This window comes from Dama dama, chromosome 11 (assembly GCF_033118175.1).
Source record: "Dama dama isolate Ldn47 chromosome 11, ASM3311817v1, whole genome shotgun sequence".
NCBI classification, from domain to species: Eukaryota; Metazoa; Chordata; class Mammalia; order Artiodactyla; family Cervidae; genus Dama; species Dama dama.
This window is the reverse complement of record NC_083691.1, coordinates 90,679,986-90,706,967: the sequence shown is the minus strand read 5'-3', so window position 1 is coordinate 90,706,967 and position 26,982 is coordinate 90,679,986. Positions and strand designations below refer to the sequence as shown.

Sequence of the window (26,982 nt, the reverse complement as noted above, 5' to 3'; positions counted from 1 at the left end):
TAGAACCCTAATTGGTTTTTGTATGTTGATCTTAAATATAAAAATTTTTAAACTCATTTATTATATCTAATAGTACTTTATGCATCTTTGGGATTTTCTAGGTAGACAGTTATGGCATCTGTGAATAAGAACAGTTTTACTTCTGCCTTTCCAGTGGATGCCTTCTGACTTGACTAGTTGCACCAGGACCTCTAAGACAATCTTATGTAGAAGTGCTAAGAGCAGATATCCTTGCTTATTCCTGATCTTAAGTGGGAGAATATTTGATCTCACATCATTAAATGTAATGATAGGTGTAAGTTTTTTTATGCTTCTCATCAGTTGAGGAATGTTCTTTCAATTATTAATTTGCTTAGAGCTTTTATTATAAAAAATATATGAATTTTATTGTTGTTGTTTAGTCACTAAGTTGTCTCTGACTCTTTATGACCCCATGGACTACAACACGCCAGACTTCCCTGTCCTTCACCATCTCCCGGAGTTTGCTCAAACCCATGTCCATTGAGTCAGTGATGCCATCCAACCTCTGTCACCCCCTTCTCCTGCCCTCAATCTTTCCCAGTGTAAGGGTCTTTTCCAGTGAATCAGCTCTTCCCATCAGGTGGCCAAAGTATTGGAGTTTCAGCTTCAACATCAGTCCTTCCAATGAATATTCTTTAGGATAGACTGGTTGGATCTCCTTGCAGTCCAAGGGACTCTCAAGAGTCTTCTCTGGCACCACACTTTGAAAGCGTCATTTCTTTGGTGCTCAGCCTTCTTTATGGTCCCCCTCCCACATCTGTATGTGACTACTGGAAAAACCTTATTTTTTACTATATGGACCTTGGTTGGCAAAGTGATGTTTTTGCTTTTTAATATACTGTCTAGATCTGTCATAGCTTTTCTTCCAAGGAGCAGGCATCTTTTAATTTCAGTATCTCATCATTTAATTAGTCATTATTATTTTTGAACTTATGTTATTACTAGTACTTTTTTATATATTTAAATTATAATGTGTTCATACATAAAACCTTCTTTTAGTCTGAATGTTTCCTTAAGGTAATTTCTTTATGCAAGAGTTATATAAACATTTTTATGGCTTTTAAGTATACTGCTGGTTCATATGACAAAGTAACTTGAAGTACACCTAGCAGTGTATTCATGCACTAGTTTTTCAGCACCTTCATCAGCATTGAGTCTATAAATTAGAAATTTTAAGTGTTTGGTTAACACAATAGGTATAAGAGGGTATTCTTATTTTTTTATTCCATGTCTTTTTTTTTTTTGCTGCACATTAAAAAAATGAGTAGCCCATGAACATCAGTAAGGGCATGAATTTACCATTGTCTGATTTTCAGTTCTCATTGCCCTGTCCTGTGATAGGATTTTTGTAATCTGATTTGATGGATCTCCAATTTAGCTTTTAGCTTATTACAATCTAGTAAGAAAGATAAACCTGATATTTCTAAAAAGTAGCATATGATTGACAAATTAAATATTGTGTAAGCATTATAGGCATTTGAAAGAGGGAAATATTGCTGAGCCTTTAGAAGTGATGATTCTTGCCTTTCTGGTTAATGGGTCAGTAGGAGATGATTTTGTTTCTTAATTTTATTTTGTTTACTTAGTTTTATAAAAGTGTTCTGTGACCAGTGTATTTGAGATTCAATATTTATGGTGTCTCTAAAATTGTGTGTGAAATTTAATTCCATCCTAATAATAAAAAATGTTCAAACTATTGCTTATCTCCAGTGTTACAGTTAAAAGAGCAAATGAGCCTGCTATTGGCTAGAAAAACTAAGGTGTGACTTCTCTGTTTTCCAGAGTATGCTAAGAAAACAATATGCTCCAGAACTTTTATCTAAAGATTGAGGTGCAGGTATTTATCTAAGCTAAACATCAATCAGAAAAGACTTATGAAATTCTTCCCAGAGTTCTGATGCTTTGGGCCTGGTGAAGACAAGTAGCAGGTTCTCTGTCATAATGTTTTGGCTACTTTAAAAGCTACTGCTAGTATAGTCTGTGGTATTCTATGACTTGGGACCACAAGAGACTTGGAGAGACAATGGGAAGAAAGCTGTTCTCAGGAGCTACTGGTGCACCAAAGCTATATTTAAGAGAATAATAATGAATTAGCAACATCACTGAAAGTGAATGTATGTTAAGAGGGAAGGGAAGGTGTGTCATTCTTTGTAGAGTGTATATTTGTCCATACAACATTTGTAGTGTGTGTGCTTCCCTGGTCTAAATCCAAGTGTGATTAGAGTTATGTTGTTGTTGTTTAGTCACCCAGTCCTGTCCAACTCTTTGCAACCCCTTGGACTGTGGCACACCAGGCCTGTATGTCCCTCACCATCTTCCAAAGTTTGCCCAAGTTCTTGTCCATAGCATTCGTGATGCCATCCAACCATCTCATCCTCTGACCCCTCTTCTCCTTCTGCCCTTAATCTTTCCCAGCATCAGGGACTTCTCCAGTTAATCAGCTGTTCACATCAGATGACCAAAATACTGGAGTTCCAGCTTCATCAGTCCTTCCAGTGAGTATTCAGGGTTGATTTCCCTTAAGATTGACTGGTTTGATCTGCTGTCCAAGGGTTTCCTGGGAGTCTTCTCCAGCACCACAGTTACAAGGCATCAATTCTTCAGGGCTCCACCTTCTTTACAGTCCAACTCTCACAACCCTATGTGACCCCTGGGAAGACCATAGCCTTGAATATATGGACCTTTGTTGGCAGAGTAATGTCTCTGCTTTTCAACACACTGTCTGGGTTTGTCATAGCTCCCCTACCAAAAAACAGTCTTCTGATTTCATGGCGGCAGTCACCATCTGCAGTGATTTTAGAGCCCAAGAAGAGGAAATCTGTTGCTACTTCCACCGTTTTCCCCTTGTTTGCCATGAATCAATGGGTCCAGATGAAATGATCTTAGATTTTTTAATATTTAGTCTTCAGCCGGCTCTTTCACTCTTCTCCTTCATCACGAGGCTCTTTAGTTCCTCTTCACTTTCTCCCATTAGAGTGGTATCTCAAATATCTGCACGTTCGAGATTGTTGATGTTTCTCCTGCCTATCTTGATTCCAGCTGGTAACTCATCCAGCCCGGCATTTCTCATGATGTGCTCAGCGTATAGACTAAACAAACAGGGTGACATTAGACAGCTCTCTCATACTCCTTTCTCAATCTTGAACCAACCAGTTGTTCCATTCAGGGTTCTAACTGTGGCTTCTTGACCTGCATACAGATTTCTCAGGTAAGATGGTCTGGTATTCCCATCTCTTCAAGAGCTTTCCACAGTTTATTATGATCCACATAGTCAAAGGCTTTGGCGTAGTTGATGCAACAGAGGTAGATGTTTTTCTGGAATTCCCTAACTTCAACTATGATTCAGCGAATGTTGGCAATTTGACCTCTGGTTCCTCTTCCTTTTCTAAACTCAACTTGAACATCTGGAAGTTCTTGGTTCGCATAATGCTGAAGCCTAGCATGCAATATTTTAAGCATGACCTTACTGGCATGGGAGATGAGTGCAGTTGTTTGATGGTTAGCACATTCTTTAATACTACCCTTCTTGGGAATTGGGGTGAGGATTGACCTTTTCCAGTCATGTGGCCACTGTGGGGTCTTCCAGATTTGCTGACATATTGAATGCAACACCTTGAAGGCATCATCCTTTAGGGTTTTGAATAGTTCTGCTGGAATTCTGTCGCATCTACTAGCTTTATTAATAGCAGTGCTTCCTAAGGCCCACTTGACCTCACCCTCCAGAATGTCTGGCTCTGGTTGACTGACCACACCATTGTAGTCATCTGGTTCATCTGGATCTTTTTTGTACATAGAGTTCCATATGAAGCTGTTAATTTAACTTTTCCTTCCCTTATAACCTCTGATAGAAATCATTAAAAGAGAGAGAGTGGTTTTTCTTGTGTTTTCTTGGGAATACCAACTTCCTACGTCTCTCTGTGTGAACCTCTTTTCCTTCACTGTCTGATTGATTAAATGATAGTGAAAGAAGACAGTTAATTTCTTTGGAGGAGGTAATGATTGGCTTGGAAAATAAGTGGATAGTGGTTATGTTCATGGTTCTTTTCTGTTAAGTATGAAACTATTTTATTGTTACTTCTTCTCTTGACCTGTCATGCTGCTACCATTGAAAATTTCTTATTTCTTTTCTTTCATTATGCTACCTATTTTTTAAAAATATAGTTATCATTATGTCGTTTGCTTGCTTATAAAGCCTAAGAGCTCTGTTGCCCAGAGAACAAATGAAAAACTCCCAGCAAAGCAAGTCTGGTCCCAACTTGTCTCTCTAGTCTCCTTTTCCTGTCTTTTTCCCATGTAACCTCTAATAGGACCACTCTTTACACCTCCCTGATCCAAAAACTGGACGAGCTTTAGGCCCCCTCTGCCTATCACAGACTGCTCTCTTGATAAAGTGACAAACTCCTTCCCTTCCTTCACAGCTTGGCTCAAATGTCATCTCCTTTATAAATTCTTCCCAACCTCCTCAGACAGATTTAATTGTTCCCCCTTTGGTCCCTGACATTTTGTATGTCCCTTCATTACTAATTCCTTTGTAATTACTTGTTTAATCATCTGCCTTCTCCATTAGATTCTGAGTTCACCAAGGGCAGGATCTCTGTTTTTATTTATCCTCAAATTTCCCCTGCTCCAGCGGGCAACATAGTTCCTATGAGGTATTATGCTTTCATAACTGCTTTTTGAATGCATTGACTTAATATTGTTTTGTGCCATTTCAGGAGTAAATGGAATCAGATTGAATTTCTGATGATATTTGTACTCAAACTCCCTTAAATAAATAGTATTCATTATTTTCCTCCCACACCATGCTCTTCATTTTCACTTTACTTTAGTCCTGTTAAATGAAGTGCAGAGGTCACAGCCCTGAGGAAGGTAGGACCAAATGTAGGGAAAGGGAACGTCGCCGGTAGTCCCTGTGACCTAAAATAGGAAGAACTTCACTTCCTATAGTGAGAGTCATGAGGGAAGCCTACCTAGAAAGAGAATAGCTCCGCGTCTACTAAATTATTCTTATTACTTCAACAGGCGATGACTTCTTAGATGAAACACTTGGTCATATTCTTCCAACCTTAGTGAGCACCTTGGTTCAAGTATCAGGTGATGCCTTTGTATTTCTGTGCCCAGATGGGTGTCATTTTTTCTCAATGCAAATGCTCCCTTAGAGTCCATCCAGCATTTCATCCTTGCTATATCCCTCTGAGATGCATGTACCCCCCTAAATGAGCTCCAAAATTAGGCCAGAATGTCAATCCAAATTCTGAAACCAATTCACAATGTTGAAATCTTTTTTTCAAATGACTTCTGGTTTATGAATAATTCCTATTGAGGCAGTCAGGAATCGTGAATCAAAGTGATTATTGCACTGAAAAGGTAAATGTGGCCTTATTCTCCAAGCCAGAAATATACTATCTTCATCTGATATAATAATTTAAAAACTCTTAATATGTTATATCCTAATTTTAAATGTCCTGAAACTAAGTTCCTGATTTCCCCCTCACCCGCGCCCCGTAAAACCAGGCTTCCCAGGTGGCACTAGTGGTAAAGAACCCACCTGCCAGTGCAGGAGAAGTAAGAGATGCAGGTTAGATCCCTGGGTCAGGGAGGTCTCCTGGAGGAGGGCATGGCGACCCACTCCAGTATTCTTGCCTGGAGAATCCAACAGACAGAGGAGTTTGGTGGGCTACAGTCCATAGGGTCACAAAGAGTTAGTCTTGACTAAAGTGACTTAGCATGGCACCCTCAAAAAAATCTGTTCCTTCTGTAAGGAACCTGTTCTTCACCTCAATTAATGGCAATTCTGGTCTTGCTTGTAGGAATAGATATCTTGAAGTCATCTTTAACTCCTTTCTTTTTCTCACCTCCTACATCCAGTCTGTCATGAAACCGTGTTTTCTCTCCCTTCAAAATATATCCAGAAACCAGCCATTTAGAACTATCATTTCTTTTCTCATGATTCAAGTAATAATTATTTCTCATTGTATTGCAGTAACTTCCTAACTAGTCTCCATGATATGACTTTGCCCTCTACAGACCATTCTCAATATGATAACCAGCATGAAACAGTTAAAACAGAAGTCTGATCACATCAGTCCTCTGTCCAAAACCTTATGATGATTTCCCATTTCACTTTAAGTAAATGCCTAAATTCTTTTAAAGTTAAGTTGCTCCAGTGGTGTCCAACTCTTTGCAACCCTATGGACTGTAGCCCACCATGCTCCTTTGTCAATAGGATTCTCCAGGCAAGAATACTAAAGTGGGCTGCCATGCCCTCCTCCAGGAGATCTTCCTAACCCAGGAATAGAATTCTTATGTCTCCTGCATTGGTAGGTGGGTTTTTTTTTTTTACCACTAGCACCACCTGGGAAACCCTTTTAATGGCCTACAAGCTACTATGGAATTTTCATACACACACACACACACACACACACACACACACACACACACATCACTTAACTGTCTGACCTCATCTCTGCTGCTCTTCTCCTCATCTGGCTCTTGCTCTGATAGCCTCCTTGTTGTTTCTCAACTATGTCAGGTACAGGCCCAGCTCAAGGCCTTTGCACCTGATATCAACTCTTCCTAGAAGGCCCTTTTCATTGTAGTGTTTGCCCCTTTCTCTCTTCAGGTCTTTATTCAAGTCATTTAAAATTCACCTTTACATGGAGGCCTTTTTTATTTAAGATTATAATGTCACTCTCCTGCTACCCCTGCCACCCTACCACCAAACCAAAACCAAATTAAAACTCTGTCCTTTTCCTTGTTTTATTTTTGTCTGAAGAATTCATTATATTCTAGTCAAAAAGCAGAGACATTACTTTGCCAACAAAGGTCCATCTAGTCAGGGCTATGATTTTTCCAGTAGTCACGTATGGATATGCGAGTTGGACTGTGAAGAAAGCTGAGTGCCAAAAAATTGATGCTTTTGAACTATGATGTTGGAGAAGGCTTTTGAGAGTCCCTTGGACTGCAAGGAGATCCAACCAATCCATCCTAAAGGAGACCAGTCCTGGGTGTTCATTGGAAGGACTGATGCTGAAGCTGGAACTCCAATACTTTGGCCACTCATGTGAAGAGTTGACTCATTGGAAAAGACCCTGATGCTGGGAGGGATTGGGGGCAGGAGGAGAGGGTAGACAGAGGCTGAGATGGCTGGATGGCATCACCGACTTGATGGACATGAGTTTGAGTAAACTCCGGGAGTTGGTGATGGACAGGGAGGCCTGGTGTGCTGCGATTCATGGGGTTGCAAAGAGTCGGACACAACTGAGCGACTGAACTGAACTGAACTGATGTACCTTACATATCTTGCTTAATATATTTTTCCTTCACTAGAAAATGATTCCATGAGGGTAGAGATTTGGCCCATTTTGTGAACAACTTTATTCTTAGTTCTAGAACAATTCCTCGTACATGGTAGGCCTTCATTAAGTATTGTTGAGGACAAAAGTGTAACCTCTATGTTTGTTTTAGTTTTAAGTACTGACAGGTTAATATCCTTTTAGACATGAACTGTTCTACAAAGCAACCTTATACTATTATATATATAATATAATTATACTATTATAAGCAACCTTATACTATAGGGATTTCAAAAAGCTGTTGATCAGTAGTTTAAAAGTGTGTTGTACATATTGGACATAAACTCTTTCAATGAAGTAGAGAAATGATATTTCCTAAACGTGTTCTTGGTTGTGGATTTTTTTGCTTCATAATATAGATTGATAGATACCAGCTGATAAATGTCTCTCTCTAATAACCTATTCCCAGGATGATGATGATGGTGATGATACTGTCTCGAGAGGTAAACTGTAAGCCAAGCGCCCTAATTACTGATCACAAGGTAGCACTGAAACTTCAGGCAACCCTGCTTATCAAGAAATACAGAAGTCGCTTTACAGTGGCCAAAGTAAGTCAGCAGAACTTGATGAGAAGCAGTGTTTTCGTAAAGGGAAAATTGACTGCTGATTGCAGAAGTGTGTTGTGACTTTTACAGAGGACTTTTAATGTTACATAGGGACATTATATATTCTTATTCCAGCACAGTACAGTGGAGTATGATGAGATATGGAGAGTTTGGGAAATCAAAGGGTGCCAGGTGCATATGACACTTTGGATGATCAGCATGACCACACCAAGGAGACAGAGAGGCAGAAGTCCTCCCTGCACTGTGATGATCCACATACTCTATTTTGTATAACAGCAACAGTAGCAGCAAGAGAGATTTAAACTGTGTAACCAATAATTAGAATCTACAAATTCAGTAGCTCATCCTGAGAAGTGACAGAGAAATCTGAAATTAGATATCCCTTCATTTTCTTCACCTTTTTTTTCTTCATCTCCTTTCTCAATATGGTTATATGTCAGTGTCCTGGAGGGTGTTAGCCTCACAAAAACCCAGAGAGAAGGGTAATCTGTGGAGGATCCAGCCTGCAGAAATCTCCCACTTCTGTTACAAATGGCAACTGCCACAGTTTACTGTCCTTAAGCAGTGCATTGCCTGGACAGGGATCATAGGATTTAATTGTTAAATCTGTGACTGGCTAATTGCATAGATGCTAGGGTTGGGTGGCCTAGATAGGCCAACTGACTCCTTAAGATATAGGTTTTTTTTTTTTTTTTTTTTTTTTCATTTCCCTGTCTGGAACAGAAGAAAATAGCTGTGGTTATGTGAGTTGTATCCTGTAATGTGCTGGGAAGCATGAGTTTCAAAGGTTTTTTTATTGTGGCTCCCACTTTTTATGAGGTAATAGAACTAAAAAAAAAAGTCTTGGCAAAAATCAAATGTGGGAGAGGTGAGGTGAAACCATTCACCTTTTTTCCTACTTTCTCTTTCCCATTTTCATTCCCCAGAATCCAGTAGTGGTTTTACATTCACACACACACACACACCTCAAAATCTCTTATGCAGAGCTATTGAGTTTTGAGTTGTGTACTGTCTCTTGGTTTTCTAGGCATACTAGCCCCTGGGAGATACCTGGAGTTCACTGGTTTTTAGAAGTCATCCCCTAGAAGAAAAGATGTTATTTAGGCTCAAATATCCTAGAACTGAACTTTCTAGTAAATTGAGGCAAGAATTGCTCACAGTGTTAAAGCATTGCGAGTGGCAGTGTTTCACCCACGTTTTGGTCTTCCTCACTGAGGCCCCAGAGTAAAGTAACTGAGGAAAAGAATCCATTAGGGAACTGGAAGTAGAGCTACCCTCTATGGACCATCCCAGGATGCAGAACATTGAAGGGGAAGTCAGGATAGCTGTGATGTTGCAGCAACTAGATTATTTTGGAAAAGTCCCTTCCTTGTATTTTAATTTCCCCAGTGTAAAATGAAAAGATTAGGTTAAATCTTCATGTTCTCTTTGATCTCTTGTGTCCTGTGATTTTTGGTCATACTTACTAGCTTTAAACTTCTCTTCAAGATGGTTTCTTCCTTAACTTCTCATATGTACTTGTTTAGAATTCCTATATTCCTATATTTCAGTTTTAGAAGATAGCATGTATTTGATAAGAAGCTTTTTGGCTTTATTATCACTGATAATTGTCAGCTTATAACACAGAATCCACCGAATCTTTTAGTTAAATTAATACTTATCAATACAAAAGTCTGTATCTCATAGAACTTATTGATTCAGTTGCAGGGAGCTGGGGGGCAGGCGGGGGGAGGAGGAGAGTAAGTATTGACACCAGGAGATTCCTTACTTGGTCTCTCCTTTTGAAAACCTGAGGTCAGGATCTTGCTTGCCAGCAATGGAATCTGCCATTAAGGTACTGCAGCTTTCCATAGCTACCTTGCTTTAGAGAGTTCTAGCATGATCTATTATTCCATTGCCTGGAGCAAGATGTTCCTGGAAAAGAGGTCTCTGAATGTTCAGCCAATTTAGCAATTCATTGGCTCAGTGTTAGAGATATTTCAGGATACTATGTGCAAAATTGAAATTTGTCTGGTCACTGCCCAAGAATCAGCAGCATTAATGATGACTGGATTAGGAGGTAAAAGACTGGGCACAAGAGCTTTGGGAAAATAGCGTGTGAAGTATGTTTCCAAGTTAAAGAGGAAATCAATGTCAAGAGCAGACAAAACTTCACATAAGAATCTCCAAGATACCTCAGGATCTACCTCTCTGACTGTTTCCCAGGCTTTTTTTTTTTTTTTTTTGCAGGAGCGGGGAGAGGGGTTTTCTTTTCTTCTGCTTATCCTTTAGTATCAGCATCTTACTTCAAGGGCTCAACCAGTCTTCTATCAGATCTGCCAGTCCTCTGTTCTTCTTACTCTATATATTTACCTAGCTGAAGTAAAAATATAAGGGTGTGTGTATCTGTATGTGTTGGGGGTGGGGGTTGGGGGCACAATAAATGCCCTGTTCCTCCAAAGATGTCCACATATTAACCCCTGTGACATATCCATGCTACCTTTAAGACAAAAGAAATTTCACTGATGTGATGTTAAGGACTTTGAGCAGATTATCCTGAAATTGTCTGGGTGAGTCCAGTCTAATCCCATGAATCTTTAAAAGCAGAAAAGGGAGGCAGAAGAGTGGGTCAGAGAGATGAGATGAAAGAAAAAAGAGAGATTCAAAGTGTGAGAGGGGTTTGATGAACCTTGTTGGTTTTGAAGATGAAGAACGAAGCCATGAGCAAAAGAGTACAGGTGGCCTCTAGAGGCTAGGACTGGCTAGGAATAACTGACAGCCAGCCAGGAAATGGGGGTCTCAGCCCTCTAACAAGATGCTGAGTTCTGTCAACACCCAAATGAGCGAGGGAGCCCAACCTCCAGAAAGGGATGCAGCCCTGCCAACACCTTGATTTTAGTTGGGGACACCCATGTTGCTCTTCTGACTTATATAGAACTATAAGATAATAAATTTGTGTTGCTTAGGCCACTAAATTTATTGTGGAAGCAACAGAAAGCATACATTCCCTCTTTTGTTACCAAAATAAAAAAAACTTTACATTATGCTATTTAATAATGAAATACAGTACAGTAGAGAAAAAAAGCGTATGATCTGTACAGTTAGACAAAGCTGGATTTGAATCTTGCCTCTATCATTTCCTACTGAATGACTTTGAGAAAATTCCCTTTTTGAACTTTTTTTTTCTCTAGGAAATGGCCTACTACCAACTAGGTTAGAGAGAGGGAGAATGAGAGTAAGAGCAAGAAAGAGAGGGGGAGAAGGGGATGAAAGAGCACACATGAAATGCCTGGCATATGGTTGTAATTTGATAAATTGTAGTGATTAATATAATAAAAATTAAAGCCAAAATTGACATATTTTAGCTATCAAAAGAAGCACCATAGTTAAATATGATATCAAAGAAACAAGCAACAAAAGAAACATGAATTAAACTTCATTACGATTGAAACTTTGTTTCAAAAGACACTACGGAAGGAAGTAAATGACAACCGATACAATGGGAGATAATATTTGCAAATCATATATCTGATAAGGGGCTAGTATCCAGAATATACCAAAGACTTTACAACTTAATTATAAGAAGAAAATCCAATTTTAGAATGTACAAAGGATTAAATAGACATTTCTCCAGAGAAGGTATATAAATGGCCAGTAAGCACCCAAGAAAATATTCAGCACCATTAACCATTACAGTTCAATATTACTCTATACCTACAGGGTAACTGTAATCAATAAAATGGAAAATAACAAATGTTGGTGAGGATATAGAGAAATGAGAACCCTTGTACATTGCTGGTGGGTGTAAGATGATGCTGCCTCTGGAAAATAGTTTGGTGGTTCCTCAAAAAGTTAAAAAGAATTACCATATGACCCAGCAATTTCATTCCTGAGCACATACCCCAAATAATTGAACACAGATGTTTAAACAAAAACTTGTACTTGATTATTCATAGCAACAATATTCACCATAGCCAAAAGGAGAAACAACCCAAATGTCCATCAACTGATGAATAGATAAATAAAAGGTAGTATATATATAATGGAATTATTATTCAGCCAGAAAAAGGAATGAAATACTGGTACAACATGGAGGAGCTTTGAAAACATTATGCTAAGTAAAAGCAGTCAGATGCAGTAGGTCACAAAGTGTATGATTCCATTTATATGAAATATCCAAAATAGCCAAATTCATAGAGAGAAAAAGCAGGAACCAAAAATGTAAGGATGAATGTTCAGACTAATTTTCAATAACTCCACATTTTAGTGAGGGGTATAAAACCAGAGGTTCACTTGAAAACAAAGTTTCTGAAGAGATTAGAAGAGCATTATTAACTTGGCACCAAATGGTGGGAGCCAAATGAATCCTCTATAGCAGCCAGGTCATTTTCTCCTCCTTTTAAGTTCTCTTTCCTATTTACCTGATTTGTGTCCCTTTTTTCTCATAAAATTGTTAGGTGGCCATTTAGGATCAATCACAGAAAAAGAGAAAAGTAAAAGCAGAAAAACTTCAGGGCAGTTTTATATTGCTATAGAAAGCAACATCCCCTGTTGGTCAGAGGGAGTCTGTCTCTTAGGGCTGCCCCAACAAAAATACTACAGACTGGATCTCTTAAACACCAGACATTTATTTCTCAGTTTTAAAGGCTGCGAAGTCCAATATCAAAGAATTGGCAAATTTGATGTCTGATGAGAGCCTGCTTCTTAGTTCATAGATGGTCATCTTCTTGCTGTTTCCTCACATGGCAGCAGGAAAGAGGAAACTGTCTGATGTCTCTTTTATAAGGACACTAATCCCATTTAATGGACAGCAAGGAGGTCAAACAAATCACTCCTAAAGGAAATCAACTCTGAATGTTCACTGGAAGGACTGATGCTGAAGCTGAGGCTCCAATACTTTGGCCACCTGATATGAAGAGCCGACTCATTGGAAAAGACTCTGATGCTGGGAAGGATTGAAGTCAAAAGGAGAAGGGGGCAACAGAGGATGAGATAGTTGGAAGACATCATCAACTCAATGGACGTGAATTTGAGCAAGCTATGGGAGATGCTGAAGGACAGGGAAGTCTGGTGTGCTGCAGTCCATTAGGTCACAAAGGGTAAGACATGACTTAGCAACTGAACAGCAACCACCACCATCATGACCTAATTGTTTCCCAAAGGCCCCATTTCCAAATACCATCACTTCATTAACAGGGACTCGAAACATACAGTGTACGATGTAAGGTTATCCCTTGCGTCTCCATGATTCTGCTTGAGATAACTTATTTCCTAAGGTTTTTATTGCTTTTCTGTCAGATTTGCCATCTTCTTATGTTAGTAGAAATTATTTTTTCTCACGACAATTAAATCATTTTGACTTAAGTACTTCCCTTATTCATTTAGAGTCATCATCTTCATTAAATGACAGAAAACACCTTTGTTTTCCTACTAGTGAAAAATAAAAGTTGACAAAAATTTTTAACTAAAATAGTTTTAGATGTTATGAAGAACTTCCTATTAGGACGGGGAAAGTAACAAAGTTGGGATATTAGAAACTTCCCTAGAAATGCACATGTATAGAGACTGCCATCAGCCGTGAGTAAACTAAGACGTCTCTTATTAGCCCAAAACGCTGGCCCAGGTTTTTATTTACTTAAAGTCTTAACTTCCAGCTGCCTAATGAGAAATAAAAAAATAACATTATAATAGTGCCAGGCACTAAGCATTTCGTGTGATTAACTCATTCATTTCTTACAATACCTCTGTGAGGTGGATACTATGGTTACTCTCACTGCAGATGTGCTCTCAGTAGTATAAGTTGATCAGTTAGAAACATCGCTTTACTTTAACGTGTTCCTTCTTACCTGTTCCATAACCATTTTGTTATTTATTCCATAGCTGTTCCTCTTTCTACCTTTCTTTGCTCTCTTTGTTTAGGCTTTCAGTGTATCTACAATAAAAGAGTTGATTTTGAAAGTTAATAATGCCATAAAACAGGAAAAACCAAGGATGAGATGTTTAAAGGATGATCCACTATTGTAGAAAGGATCTAGTGTTTAGGATTGATAGTTCTGGTTGAGCAGATTCCAGTGGACACATGGGCATTTCCTGGAGACTTTAGGATTATTTGGACTTAATGAAGTAAGTGGAGAAAGCAGAAAATATTTAGGTACTATGATCTTTGCTGAGTTTTCCTTCTTCGAAGTTTCTGTAGAGGAGATTTCTTCACTTCAAAGTATGTAAAGGACTCAACTTACTTAATTTTATAAGTCTTTCAAATGAGTCAACTATTTTAGCACAGTGTTTTGATAAATTTTCAACAATGACTCTGAAAGCCCCGATGGCTATGTTTTTGTGATGTGTGATTGCCTCTTCTAGTTTATATTCAATTGTATAAACATATTTATAATGTTTTATGGTGAAATATTACAGAGTATTTGCCAGACACAGACTTTACTAAGTTTGTTCTTTGTATTACATCTTGATATAAATCCACTGAACTCATAATTGAGTTGTAAGATGCTGTGCTAAACTTTGGGTGGAAGTTGTAAGATGCTGTGCTAAACTTTGGGAGATATATAAAAACCAGTCCTTATCTTTGGTTTTCAAAGATCTAGTAGGGAGAAGTATATACAATAGCTAGCTCTCAAACTCCTGAGGTAAAGAAGGCTTGCTTACTGCTCACCTGAGAAAAGTCTGCTCTTACAGTTTTCTGCAGTTCATTAGAGAGATCAAACATTCAGTAAGCAGTTTGAATAAGGTGAGCTGATTAGTGAGGGAGCTTTAACTTAATGATAGATTTTAGTGACACTTAAGAGTAACTCAGTAAAATTTAGCTGGGAGAGGGAGGGGTAGTCCCTTGGTGCATGCATTTGAAGTCCTGATCCTAAAATGTGTGCTAAAGTGAAAGTGTTAGTCACTTAGTCATGCCCAACTCTTTGTGACCCCATGGACTGAAACCCACCAGACTCCTCTGCCCATTGAATTCTCTGGGCAGGAATACTAGAGTGGGTAGGGTAGCCATTCTCTTCTCCAGGGAATCCTCCCAACCTAGGGATCAAACTCAGGTCTACTGCATTGCAGGCAGATTCTTTACCATCTGAGCCTGAAGTGAACACCTAAAAAAGCAACATGAGAGGAATCTCATTCATAAAAGAGATTTAAGTATCTTAAATAAAATAGAATTTAGTTTTAATAGCGTTATCTAGAAGCTCATGACTAGTAATAAGAAACTATTATCACATTTCCCAGAATTATAGATATTGAGAGCATGTGGAAACTCACTACCACTTACAAGAGAGGACTAAGATTTGGGGAGAAGTAGGCTTAGATGTAACTGAGTAAATTGCCAGTCTTTTTGGAGAGGAGTTTAGCAATAAACAATGAAGATCATAAAATGGCCACTATTTTTTACCTAAAACTATTATTTTCATAAAATTACCCAAAAGGGTAGAAAGTACTACATATTTATAGCTTCACCATCACTATTTTTAATAAAAATGAGAAAAAGTACAAATATCTAGCAGTTGAAAAGTGTTAGACTGTTGTATGTTAATCAAAATTGAATGTTGTAATTAAAATCACAGGACTGTTGACTGTGTTAATGCATGTGAGGAGAATAATACATATAAAATGTACAGCAAAGTAATGTTTAAAAAAATCAGAAAATGGCATGTCCATATGATACAATTATATAAAATATATTTTTAATAGTAAAGATAGGAAACATCATTTTTGCTTCTTAGACTCAGTTTTTTAAAAACATTATTTTTAGTTTTGGCTGCATTGAGTCTTCATTGCTATGTGTGGACTCCGCTCTAGTTGCAGCAGGTGGGGTTCCTATCTGGTGGTGGTGTGCAGGCTTCCTGTTGCTTGCAGTGGCTTCTCTGGCTGTGGCGCACGGGCTCGAGGCGCGTGTGGACTTCAGTAGTTGTGGCATGAGGGCTCTAGAGCTGCTGCGCGGACACAGCTGCTCTGTGGCAGGTGGGATCTGCCTGGACCAGGGAGCAAACCCATGACCCGGCGTTGGAAGGCAGACTCCCAGCCACTGGGCCACCAGGGAAGCCCCCTTAGATTCAGTTTTGTTCACTGTAAAATGAGGATGTTGGATTACAAATGTATACATTTTCTGTTCAGTTCTGATCTATGAATTATTTGTCCCCTTTTTTGTAAATATGTTTAAGTGGGCAATATATATGAGTATATCTTGAGATATGTCTTAGAATGAATCAGCTTATTCAGAATAGGAAATTTCCTCCTTTCCTTCAACTGAGCCTGGTCTTCCCAAGAGGAAAAACTGTTCAGAATTTTTAGGTCCCTGGGACCATGCTGCTTGCTCCCCCTTTTGGAATAGAAGAACAAGACAGGAGGCCCCAGCCGTGTGCTGTGTAAATTAGAACGGATTTCTGAGCCTCGGAACTGTGATCTTTTCATTTTACTAGCTTCTTGAGATCGTTTGAATCTTACCAGCTAGTGTTCAGAGTTTTAACAAACCTAAATTAATCTGAAGTCAGTAGAGATTAGTTTCCTAAACATCTGGAGGATAATAATGTATTGAAACTTGCTACTTATTAGAGCAGACAAGGAATTTGGTGAAATACATTAGAGGTGGAAACTTTGTGTAACTATATGCTGGAAGTATCTTCTTATAAATCCTTCATGTTGAGCACAACATCTATTTTAGCACTGTAATCTACTTACTCTGCCGTCTTAGGTGGATAATTGGGCTATATAATTTTAGTATCCACAAGGACACAGTTAACATTCCATGAAGACAAGTATTCTAACCTTTCTTCACAGGGTTCAAAAGGAACAACTGGCTCAGTGTATAATTGATCAAACATCAGAAAGGAACAAAAACAGCATCATATACACACCAATAAACATGCACTCACACCCTCACTCTTATACCATATATTTTTTTCAACTTAATTGTCTTAGGCATTCTTGTGAAATCATTTCTCCACTAACCTCAGAGCCAGAGCCAACCTGGCTTTACCTACATAAACTTAGCAATATAACCCTGGACAAGTTCATAGCCATTCTGTGTCTCAGTTTCTTCACTTGTAAAACACAGATAATAACAGTAGCTGTTTAGTAGCTACCTTGTAGCCACACATTCCGCATTCCGGGAAACAAACTCACTCAGAAGGACAATGCAGATAGTGGAGTACAGTTTATTACACCGGCGGGCCCAAGGCAGAGTCTCCTCTTAGCCAAGGACCCTGACCAGTTTTTGTGAAAACCTTATATACCCTAAGTGTACTTCCTCAAATCCACCTCCCCAAATTCCTTGAAACTAGTCTGGACAAGGTAAAAGAGAGATACGATCAAAGTTAACCCATGATTCATGTGTCACAAGACTAGATAAACAGTGGATATTTATCAATAGGCCTGTGGTCATATCCCGATAAACATAATGGAATTTACGACTTTGTTCTGTTACAGAGATAATTGGCATATTCTTTTAGGCAACGGAGAGTCCAAGTACAAGTCCTGAGGATCTTTTATCTGGGGGGGGGGGGGGGGGGGTACCGGGCACGAAGTTCAGAGTCCACTGGGAGGGTGACTATGCGGGTAGCCTAATGTTCACAGCCTGGCCTAAGATGGAGTCCAGCTCTGTCTCTTTCCTCCTTCAACCTCATATGCTTGTTGTCATGATTAAATAAGCTAATCAATCCATTCAGAGACCTTAACATACTACTTGTCATATGATAAACATTCAATAAATGTTTGTGATTCATACTTGTTCTGATTTATTGTATCATTCAGAAACTCGTCCATCCTTTAGGTATGCTCACGTTGGATTTGTTGAAAGAAAAAAATGTTCTCCCAGGCTCTCTCCCAGAGGCCTCTGAATGCCCACTTTTCTTAAGAAACCTTATTCTCAGTCTCAGCTGCCTGATAGCGATTCATATAACCTAACCCCAATCTTACTGAATTTCTTCCTTGTTGTCTAGGGCCCTTGCACTTTAAAGGCAGTCAGATTCCCAAATATTAGTTTCCCATTTGGGGTAAAGGAGGTTAGTAATAATAGAACTGATATGACCAAAAGTAAGGGCCCTGTTGAATGCAGAGCTGATTAACCTTTTCATATCACAAAAGGGATTTTGTATTAGAGGGATCATCTTCAAGTTGACTCTCTGCTATGTAAAGTTCACTCCATCTACTCCAGTCTATTTAGTTTAGTGTAACTTTTGAGAGCCTTACTTACTGACAGTCTAGTTGTGGTAGACTACAACAACTAGTCTACGGGTGGTAGGCAACAGACAGATTATCAGCTAACACTGAAAGGTGTGTGTTTGTTTTAATTTTGCTGCATAAAAAATAAGAAGTTACCCATTTTGTCCTGGTTTGGATCAGCTGGATTTATCTCTTCTGCATCTCTCAGAAACAGTAGTCTAGAACTCAAAGAGTGCTATTGGCAAATTAGGGAGTGAGATATACTCCTCATCCATGATAAAATAAAGTGTAACTGTCCTAGAATTATGCTGGGTATTTTATTCTTTGCTTTGGCATTTTATTTTAACCTAGATAGGTTTAATTTGAAGATAAATGATCAAAACTGCACATTCTATCATAAATATTTTCCAAAAATTATTGCTCAGAACTGCCTCCCACCCCCACTCTTCTTTTTAAAAGATAAATAATACAAATATTTTTTAGAGGATTATAGAGCTTACTTTCAATATACTAACATTAAAAGAAAAGAGAAATAGAAATAGCAGAGTATACATCACCAAATTGGGTTTTGACCAACATCCAGACTTACTCAGCACTGGGAAGACCCATGTCACAGCACATCTGGAGTCTCAATTGGGAAAAGGTCCCAGGCATCGCATCCACTCTGTGGGTGAGACTTCAAAGATTCCCGTTTATAATCCCAGGACCCAAACTGATTTCATCACCAATCTGTGACCAAATGGCTGCTCTGGTTTCATGTTAATGCTGTTGGTTTTGTTATGTCAAACTTGGAATGCCCAGCATTCCAACCTGGGCTTGGTTGCCCAGGTCCCCTCCAGGGTCTCCACAATCTTAAGATTCCTCCCCCATCTTATCTGTGGTGCTGGAAATCTTGCCCTCACAGCAGGCAGTTACTACAGTCAGCTCATAGTCAGGGCAGCATCCATCTAACCAGGCAGGTTAGAAGCAAGGTTAGAGCAAGACTATTTATTTAATTTCCCCAAGATTGTTTAGGCTGAAGAGAAAAGGAACAAGGCAACATAAGACAAGCAGTCTTATTAATTCTACAAGTAACAATGTAGAACATGTTGTAGGTTTTAGTGAAAACAGTCTGTTCACAGTAATTGATAATTGGTGCAGTGTTCCAATAAGCAGGGCTCTCAAACTTGAGAAGCTGGTTCATAGCAATTCTTCCATAGCCTTGTCACAGTCTGTCAGTAAATAGGTGCAGTTATCAAAGTCTAGATAATTTAACTACCTTTGCAAGAGTCTATGATTTTATGCTTCTTTTGGCCGACAGTAGGGCAGGTGAAGTTGTCTTACCACCCCCACTCTTGCCCAATACTCAGTTTATACCTGAACCACAAAGAAAACTTCCTGGGTGAGGGGGCAGTGACTATCCTTTGCTGTTCTCTCCTTAGCGGAAAGAAAGTGCATGAATGACTGGCTTTTGTTGTATTATTGTATATTTTTTTGCTACTTTACTTTTTGTTTTCCCTCTTTTACTCTTTGGCATACTATGTTTTCATTATTTTTTATTTTCTCTGGTAAACAGAAGATTTATGTTACACTTTTATTTATATTGGTTCTTAGTTTTCCCATACTTAATTTTATTTTCTTATTCATGTATGAGACAGAACTTATCTATTTATTCATGCTCCACTCCCATATGAGTACATAAGCATTATTTTTCTTCTCTTAATTTTTTCTTTCAACCTTGCTTTTGCTGTGTTGATACTTGTACATATAGTACAGTAGTGTAGATATGGTAGTATACATATAGTATTATTGAGTTGAGTGTGTACCTGCCCAGTCATGTTCAACTCTTTGCGACCCCATGGACTATAGCCCTCCAGGCTGCTCTGTCCATGGGATTTTCCAGGGAAGAATACTGGAATGGGTTGCCATATCCTTCTCCAGAGGATCTTCCTAACCTTCCTAACCCAGGATCAAAGCTGCATCTCTTACACCTCCTGCAGTGGTAGGTGGGTTCTTCACCACTGTAGCCACCGGGGAAGCCCTCGTATAGTAGTATACTGACGTGTGAAACACATCTGCATCTGTATTGTCAGCAAGAAATATGGAGAAGAGGAAGGTTAGGTAGGTGACAGCAGTTCAGTGAGAGGACTGGGAAATTAAACAGGAGACGACAGTCCAGTACGGCAAAGGCTGTAAGAGAAAATCACAGTGCACGAAATACGCACCCAGCCTGAGTTAGGGGTGGGAGTCCTCTCAGGGAATAGTGTTGGCATTTGTGTCCTGTCTTATATTTATTATAACAGTTTTTAGATTTAATATGTTTGGCTGATTTCTTTGTTCACTACCAGGACACAGAACACATTGACAACATAATTTTTCCAGAATTCTTGATAGGCTAGTGAGTGTCTTTGGGTAATGTTTTCAGGAGTGATTTGAAGTAGATTTTGTAAGTCTTTATATACTTGAAAATCTCTTTTTTTTTTTTTTTTTAGTGTCACATGGCAGTAACAACCTGAAGAATATAAATTTCTCAGGTCATATCCTTTTATCCTCTTGGACATTGCTTTGTGATCAGCTTGATTTTTGTTTCTAATAATTTACCTCTTACCTTTTGTTACTAATAATTTACCATATATTTGTAAACTTATTTCCTTATCATTGAAGTTTAACAAATTCCCCAGGATATATATCCAGGTATTGATCTCTTTTCCTTAAGTTTTCTAGTTATATGGTGAATCTTTCCAATCTGTATGCTTCAGTCTTTGCACTGCTCAATTTTTTTTCTATTGTATTAATTTATTTCCTATGTTCTTTTCTTCCTCTTAGATATGAATAATCTATATGTCATAAAAACTTTATATTCACTCTTATGTTCCTCTTTCTGTCCTTTCCTCTATTTTCAGAGGAAGCATCTCCAATCAAAGGATTAAATCTGTTGGGTTTTAAAATTTTCAATATTGATTCTACACTTCACTTTGTAGGGCAGATTGTAGTTTTACTTACATTTTTATTTCTTTATCATCTCTTGTGACATCTACCTCATTTTAAAGTTCCATGAAACTAACACTGTTTTGCTCAGTATTTTTATCTTTCAACTTTCCCCCCCAGAGAATCTATCATTCCTTGAAGTCTATTGAAAATATTAAAATTTTTGTCCATGTTTGAGTTTGTTTCTATAGTTTACTGTCTTTTTATTATAAACTCCTTTCCTTGTCTCCCATGATTCTTTACTTCCTTTTCCTTAAAATTATATACCTGACTCTGAAAAGAAAGGTCTATTTGGATCTATCACTTGCTTGTGAAAAGGTTGTCATGTAATTACTGATGTGGGGTCTTTACACCTCTCATCCAGGAATTATTAGAAATGTAGAATCTCATACCCTACTGTGGACTTACCAAATCAGAATCTACCTTTAAACAAGATACTCAGGTGACTGATATACATATTAAAGTTTAAAAAGCACCATTCTACATTAATGCTATTCGAATACATATAATCTCAAGTTAGAGGGGTGATTGACGGAAGCATCACCTATTCCCATTTGATTAATTGTTTGATTATCTTTATATGGGATCACAATCTGCAGTTCTTCTTTAGCCATAAAAATTGGGGGAGCAGCAGGAATCAGTAGCCTACAGGATACACTACTATTATGGATTTTCCAGGCTCATCTTCTTGTTGATGCCTTTTCACTGAGAGATAAAGCTATATCCCTTTACTATTTCAGTCTCAAACTATGTTTTATTCCCTGTGTAGAAGAGGAAGTACTTTAATTCTATACCCTGAGGTTCTGTTTTGGGGCCTATAAATTAAACTGACAGAGGATAGACTAACGAGAACAGACATATAAATTTTAATATATTTTTTGTTTTTTCTTTTAATACATTGATCCTTTTTAAATTTATTTTTAATTGAAGGATAATTGCTTTACACTATTGTGTTGGTTTCTGCCATATATCAGCATGAATCAGCCATAGGTATACATGTGTCCCCTCCCTTGTGGCCCTCACTCCCACCTCTCACACCATCCCACCCCTTTAGGTTGTCACAGAGCCCTGGTCTGAGCTCTTTGAGTCATGCAGCATTTTCATATACATGGGGGCTTCACAGAAAAGAATTGGAAACCCAAAGAAGGAGCTAAATTCATTGTATTCTGTATACCACTTTAACAAAGGGTGATAAATTGTGGAGAAGTGACTAGATAAAGGAAAGGGGATTTGGGAATCCCAGGGGTGGTGAATCTGGGGACAGTGATTGGGAAATGTACAATAGAGCTGACTCATCTGGTGCCACATCTGTCTTCTGAGCATGGAGGGTGGGCACCTTTACAAATGGAAATTCATGTAATCTTTACCAAAGAAAATGTATGCCCTGCTCTTGGGCCAAAGGTGGGAGAGCAGAGTATTCTTCTGTATAAATTGTTTCTCATTTGCCTTCAGCTCAAAACAATCCTAAATAATACTAAAGTGGCATGTTTTGGAGTAGCATATTCTCACCCTCTTCATTGGGAATCATAGTCCTAAAATGTCCTGTCCATGCTTTTACAGCCTTATCTATGCTATGAATAATATGAATTCTTCCTGAATCCTGACAAGTAAGTTTCTTAGTTTCTAATCAAGCTGAAACTTGTCATCACTTGCTGTAGTTTCATGAGAATTTTAATGGAAAGCTGAGGAAGGGCTAATAGGGCATTGTTAACATTCCCATCACTGAACAAGGAGCCCTCACTGTAAAAATGCAGAAGCCAGATGGCCACTTCTGAGAATGCTGTGTGAAGAATTCCTCCCTGATAGAAGATTGCATGGCTGACTTTGAGGGGTTCTCCCACCCAAACAGATCATCATTGAGCAGTCCTGTTGTTGCATGTAGTCCAATTTATAGCCCTCTCTCTAATGTGGAGTAGAGTGAAGGTTTATAAAGGCATACGTCTTACAGAGTGTTTAACTATAAATACCATTTTGGGCTCAGTCTTTCTTAAATTATTTAAAATGTTGAATTATTTCTTATATTTAGTTTATAATTTACACACACTATGTTAATTTATGTTACTCTTTTGAGTCACATTTTACAGTTGAATTAGAATGTGGCCACAAAGATTAAGCAACTTGTTTAAAATAATTAAGCTGATAGTTGCAGAACCTTAATTACTTACTGGCTGTGTAAACTTCTCAAGTAACTAACCTGTTTGTTTTTCAGTTCCCTCATTATAACAAAGGGATTGCACCTTACTGCAAATAGTTCTTGTGAGGATTAAACATGTCAGTGTATGTCAAAGCATCTCGTATAGTGTCTGGTAAATAGTAAATGTTCATTAACTGCTTATTTTTTCCCTTTTCTGCAGTTATGGTTTCCCAAGCACACTTTGTGCCTTTCTGATTTCATATCTCTACTGCCTTTTCTCTTTGCCACTAATCTCAGTCCATTGAGAAGGCACCCATTTAATTTAGACTAAAGAAGTAATCACACAACTGCACAAAGTTGTATGTACCAAGAAGTTTGTCACAGTACTGTTTGTAATGGCAAATATTTGGCACCATTTTGATTTATTTAATCCAAATTTGGGTTAAATTATTGAATCAAAATTTGATTTCTTTAATCTGGTTAAATAAATTATGGTACATACATACCATATGGTATGGTACATTCAGATGTAATGAAGATTGAGTTGTTATCTATAAAGCACTTAGAACAGTGCCTAGTACATCGTAATCGCTATGCTTTTTTAAAACTATAAATTCAAACCACAGAATGTGATGCATTTGCTAAAAATGATTTTTAAAAATCTACTTTTATTTACATTCAAATTGGCCACAATATATTGTTAAGATATAAAGTAGCTCATAGTACAATTATCTGTAATATATTTTTTCAAGAGTATATAAACTTTTTACAGAATACATAACCAGAAATATAGCCTGATTTTTTTGTGCCTGACTTCCTTGGCAATAAGTCAGGATGGGATTATATATGACCTTGAGAGATTTATTTAATGGTGATAAGTTTTAAGGATTTTGCTTCAGCTCCTCTTAGTCCATGTGGCTGTCCAAGTAGATTCTTATGATGAGATTCTATAGCTTAAACTGATCAGACTTGCTTACTTGGAAATTAAGGAGCTTTGGGGTTAGAGGACAAGTGGCAACTTGCTTAACTCACCTTAGGTGGGGGTGTTTAGCTATAACTAGCAGATTACAAAGTTCCTTAAAGGGAAGACCATCAGAATGTCCTTTCTGTGAAAATGCTATTTGGGGAGACTAATTTCAGTTATCCCTTATGGTGTTGCTGTGAGGATTAAATGAATTAATATATTTAAAATATGTAGAAGAACATCAAGTGTACAGTAAGCACTACATATATATTTCTTAATGTTTATGTGTGTATGTTTTTTGAGCCAGTATTTAAATGGAGCAGAAGTTCTAGTGAAGTATCTCACCTTGTGACTGTTTTCACTTAACCAAAAGACAGGGAGGAATGATGTTTTTTTCTCAGTGTTTTTGACTAGATATAAAAAAATATATATATATATATATATAAATATATATATATTAGAAAGGAGGAAATGAAGATGTCCTTATTAACAGTGTATATCATCATCAACCTGAACATTTCAAGTGAGTTGATTAAAAAACAATATTCTAATAAAAAAATGGTAAGCAACTCTGTCAGGCATAAAATTAATATACTAAGACAAATGCTTTCTTGTATAATATCAAACACCTATAGAGGGGAAAAAATCCCATTTATAATAAGAACAGAATCAGTAGAATAAAATAGGCCATGGAAATTTAACTTATTTATGATATAGAGACAATTTAAAATCAGTCAGAAAAATGTTGGTAAATGGTGCTGAGTCAACTCACTGTTTCTTTGGGGAAAACACTGAGTTAGATCACTCCTTCATGCTGCTGCATAGCATTGCCCAAAATAAATACCAAATGTATTAAAGGCCTAAATGTAGACGATATTTAAGAAAAAAATAGGAGAATGTTTTTATATGCTTAAGGTAGAAAAAGACTTTCTGACTGAAATACAAAATCTAAAGCCATACAATGAAAGAGTGATAAGATTTGAGATTTTAACATGGTACAAGTCAGTGTAAATAAAGTTCAATCACAATCTGAGAGAATAATGGTAGTATCTATAATGAAACACTGATTAACATTCAGAACATATTTAAAAGTTTGAGAACTCAATAAGAAAAATTGCTAACAACCCAGTAAAAAATGATCAGAGAATAATCAATAGGCAGTTTTAAAAATAAGTGGTCTGTGACAACCTAGAGGGATGGGATGGGGCAGAAGATGGGAGGGAGGTTCAAGATGGAGGGGTTATTTGTATACCTGTGACAGATTCATGTTTGATGTATGACAGAAACCAACACAATATTGTGAAGCAGTTATCTTCCAATAAAAAAATTTTTTAAAAAAAGAACTGAAGACTTGCTTGGTGGTCCGGTGGTTAAGAATCTGCCAGCCAATGCAGGGGACATGGGTCCAATCCCCAGTCAGGGAAGATTCGACATGCCACAGGGCAACTAAGCCCATGAGCCGCAACTGCTGAGCCGGTGCTCTAGAGCTTTTCAAGCTGCAACTACTGAAGCCCACTTGCCCTGGAACCCATGCTCTGCAACAAGAGAAGCCTCTGCAATGAGAAGCCCCTGCACCGTAACTGGAGAGTAGCCCCCACTCGCTGCAACTAGAGAAAGCCCCTGTGCAGCAATGAAGACTTAGCGCAGCCAAAAATAAATAAATAAACAACTTTTTAAAAACAACTAAAAGTCCCCCTCCCCTACAATGAAGACAATTACCTTCATTATTAATGGAAATTAAAATTATAATGAGGTACCATTTTTTGATTATCACATTAGAAAAAAGTTTTAATTTACATTATCTAGCTTTGCAAAAAGGAGTGAAGAAACTGACACTATTTCAAGCTGTAAATTACGGTGTGAATTGGTGCAGCATATTTGAGGACAGTTTTGGAAATAACTATCAGTGTTTTAAATTATACTTTCTACTTGATCTCTAGTAATTTTACCGCTGAGTCTATTCAAAAGAGATACTGTCATGTTTCCAAGAATATAAGTGTAAAATATTCATTAAAGTAGTCTATGCAAGGGTGAGGTATTAGAACAAATATCCATTAGAAGAAGAATGGTTAAATGATGAACCATTTCTAGTTGGGATATTATACATCCCTTGAAAAGGTTGAGGCAGTCATATACATATTGGCACGAAAAGATCTCCCAGACATACCAAGTTTAAAAAGATAAGTCACCAAACAATATTACAGTAAAATCCCATCTACACCTAAAACTCTGTCTATATTGTGCATATTTATCTATGTTAACAATTATTCTTTCATCTTGAAGATGGGAGAAAAGGGAGAATTTCAACTTTTACTCGATATCTTTCTTTAAAATTTTGAGAATGTTTTCACATATTCTTTGCATACTTTTTCAAAATGCAATTAAGAGGTGGATAAATTTAAAGGTGGAAAATTCTGTAGAATAATATTGTTCATGTTTTTCTTCTTTCTGCAGGTGTATTCTCTGTAGAATAGTATAAAAAGATCAGTCTTTCACATGACTGCACCATCTTCCCCAGGGAATTTAGTTCACAAGTAGAAATTTAGGAAAACTCAGAAAAGCGTTCTGTTTACCCTGCATTTTCCTTTGCCTGATTTCATCCCATTAACACAGGGTTAAAGTCTCTTTAGATGCTACTTTTGTCTCTTTGATAGTCACATTCATGAAATACTTGGAGAATCATCATAGAATCATGTCTTTTCTATTTCCATTTTAAAAACATTATTGTACACATATCTTTGATCATGAAATACCTAGAACACTTTTTGGGAGCAGACAAAACAGATAAATAATCATTATAAATCATAATATCTTCATCTATCTGCTCTACTC

At 37.7% G+C, this 26,982-nt stretch overlaps 1 protein-coding gene across 7 annotated transcripts in view; it reads left to right on the top strand.

Moving 5' to 3' along the window:
- Nucleotides 1-26,982, top strand: part of EXOC6B (exocyst complex component 6B) — a 662,376-nt gene that overhangs the window by 519,033 nt on the left and 116,361 nt on the right. The window contains exon 22 of one of the 7 annotated variants that reach the window (XM_061155705.1): nucleotides 20,557-21,091. The exons of 5 other annotated variants lie outside the window; for them this stretch is intronic. In XM_061155705.1, the coding sequence (XP_061011688.1) occupies nucleotides 20,557-20,580 (24 nt within the window). In that variant the 3' untranslated portion in view covers nucleotides 20,581-21,091. Of the gene's footprint in view, nucleotides 1-7,785; nucleotides 7,919-20,556; nucleotides 21,092-26,982 lie in introns of those variants that run through there. One more of the 7 variants, XM_061155704.1, reaches the window with a different exon arrangement.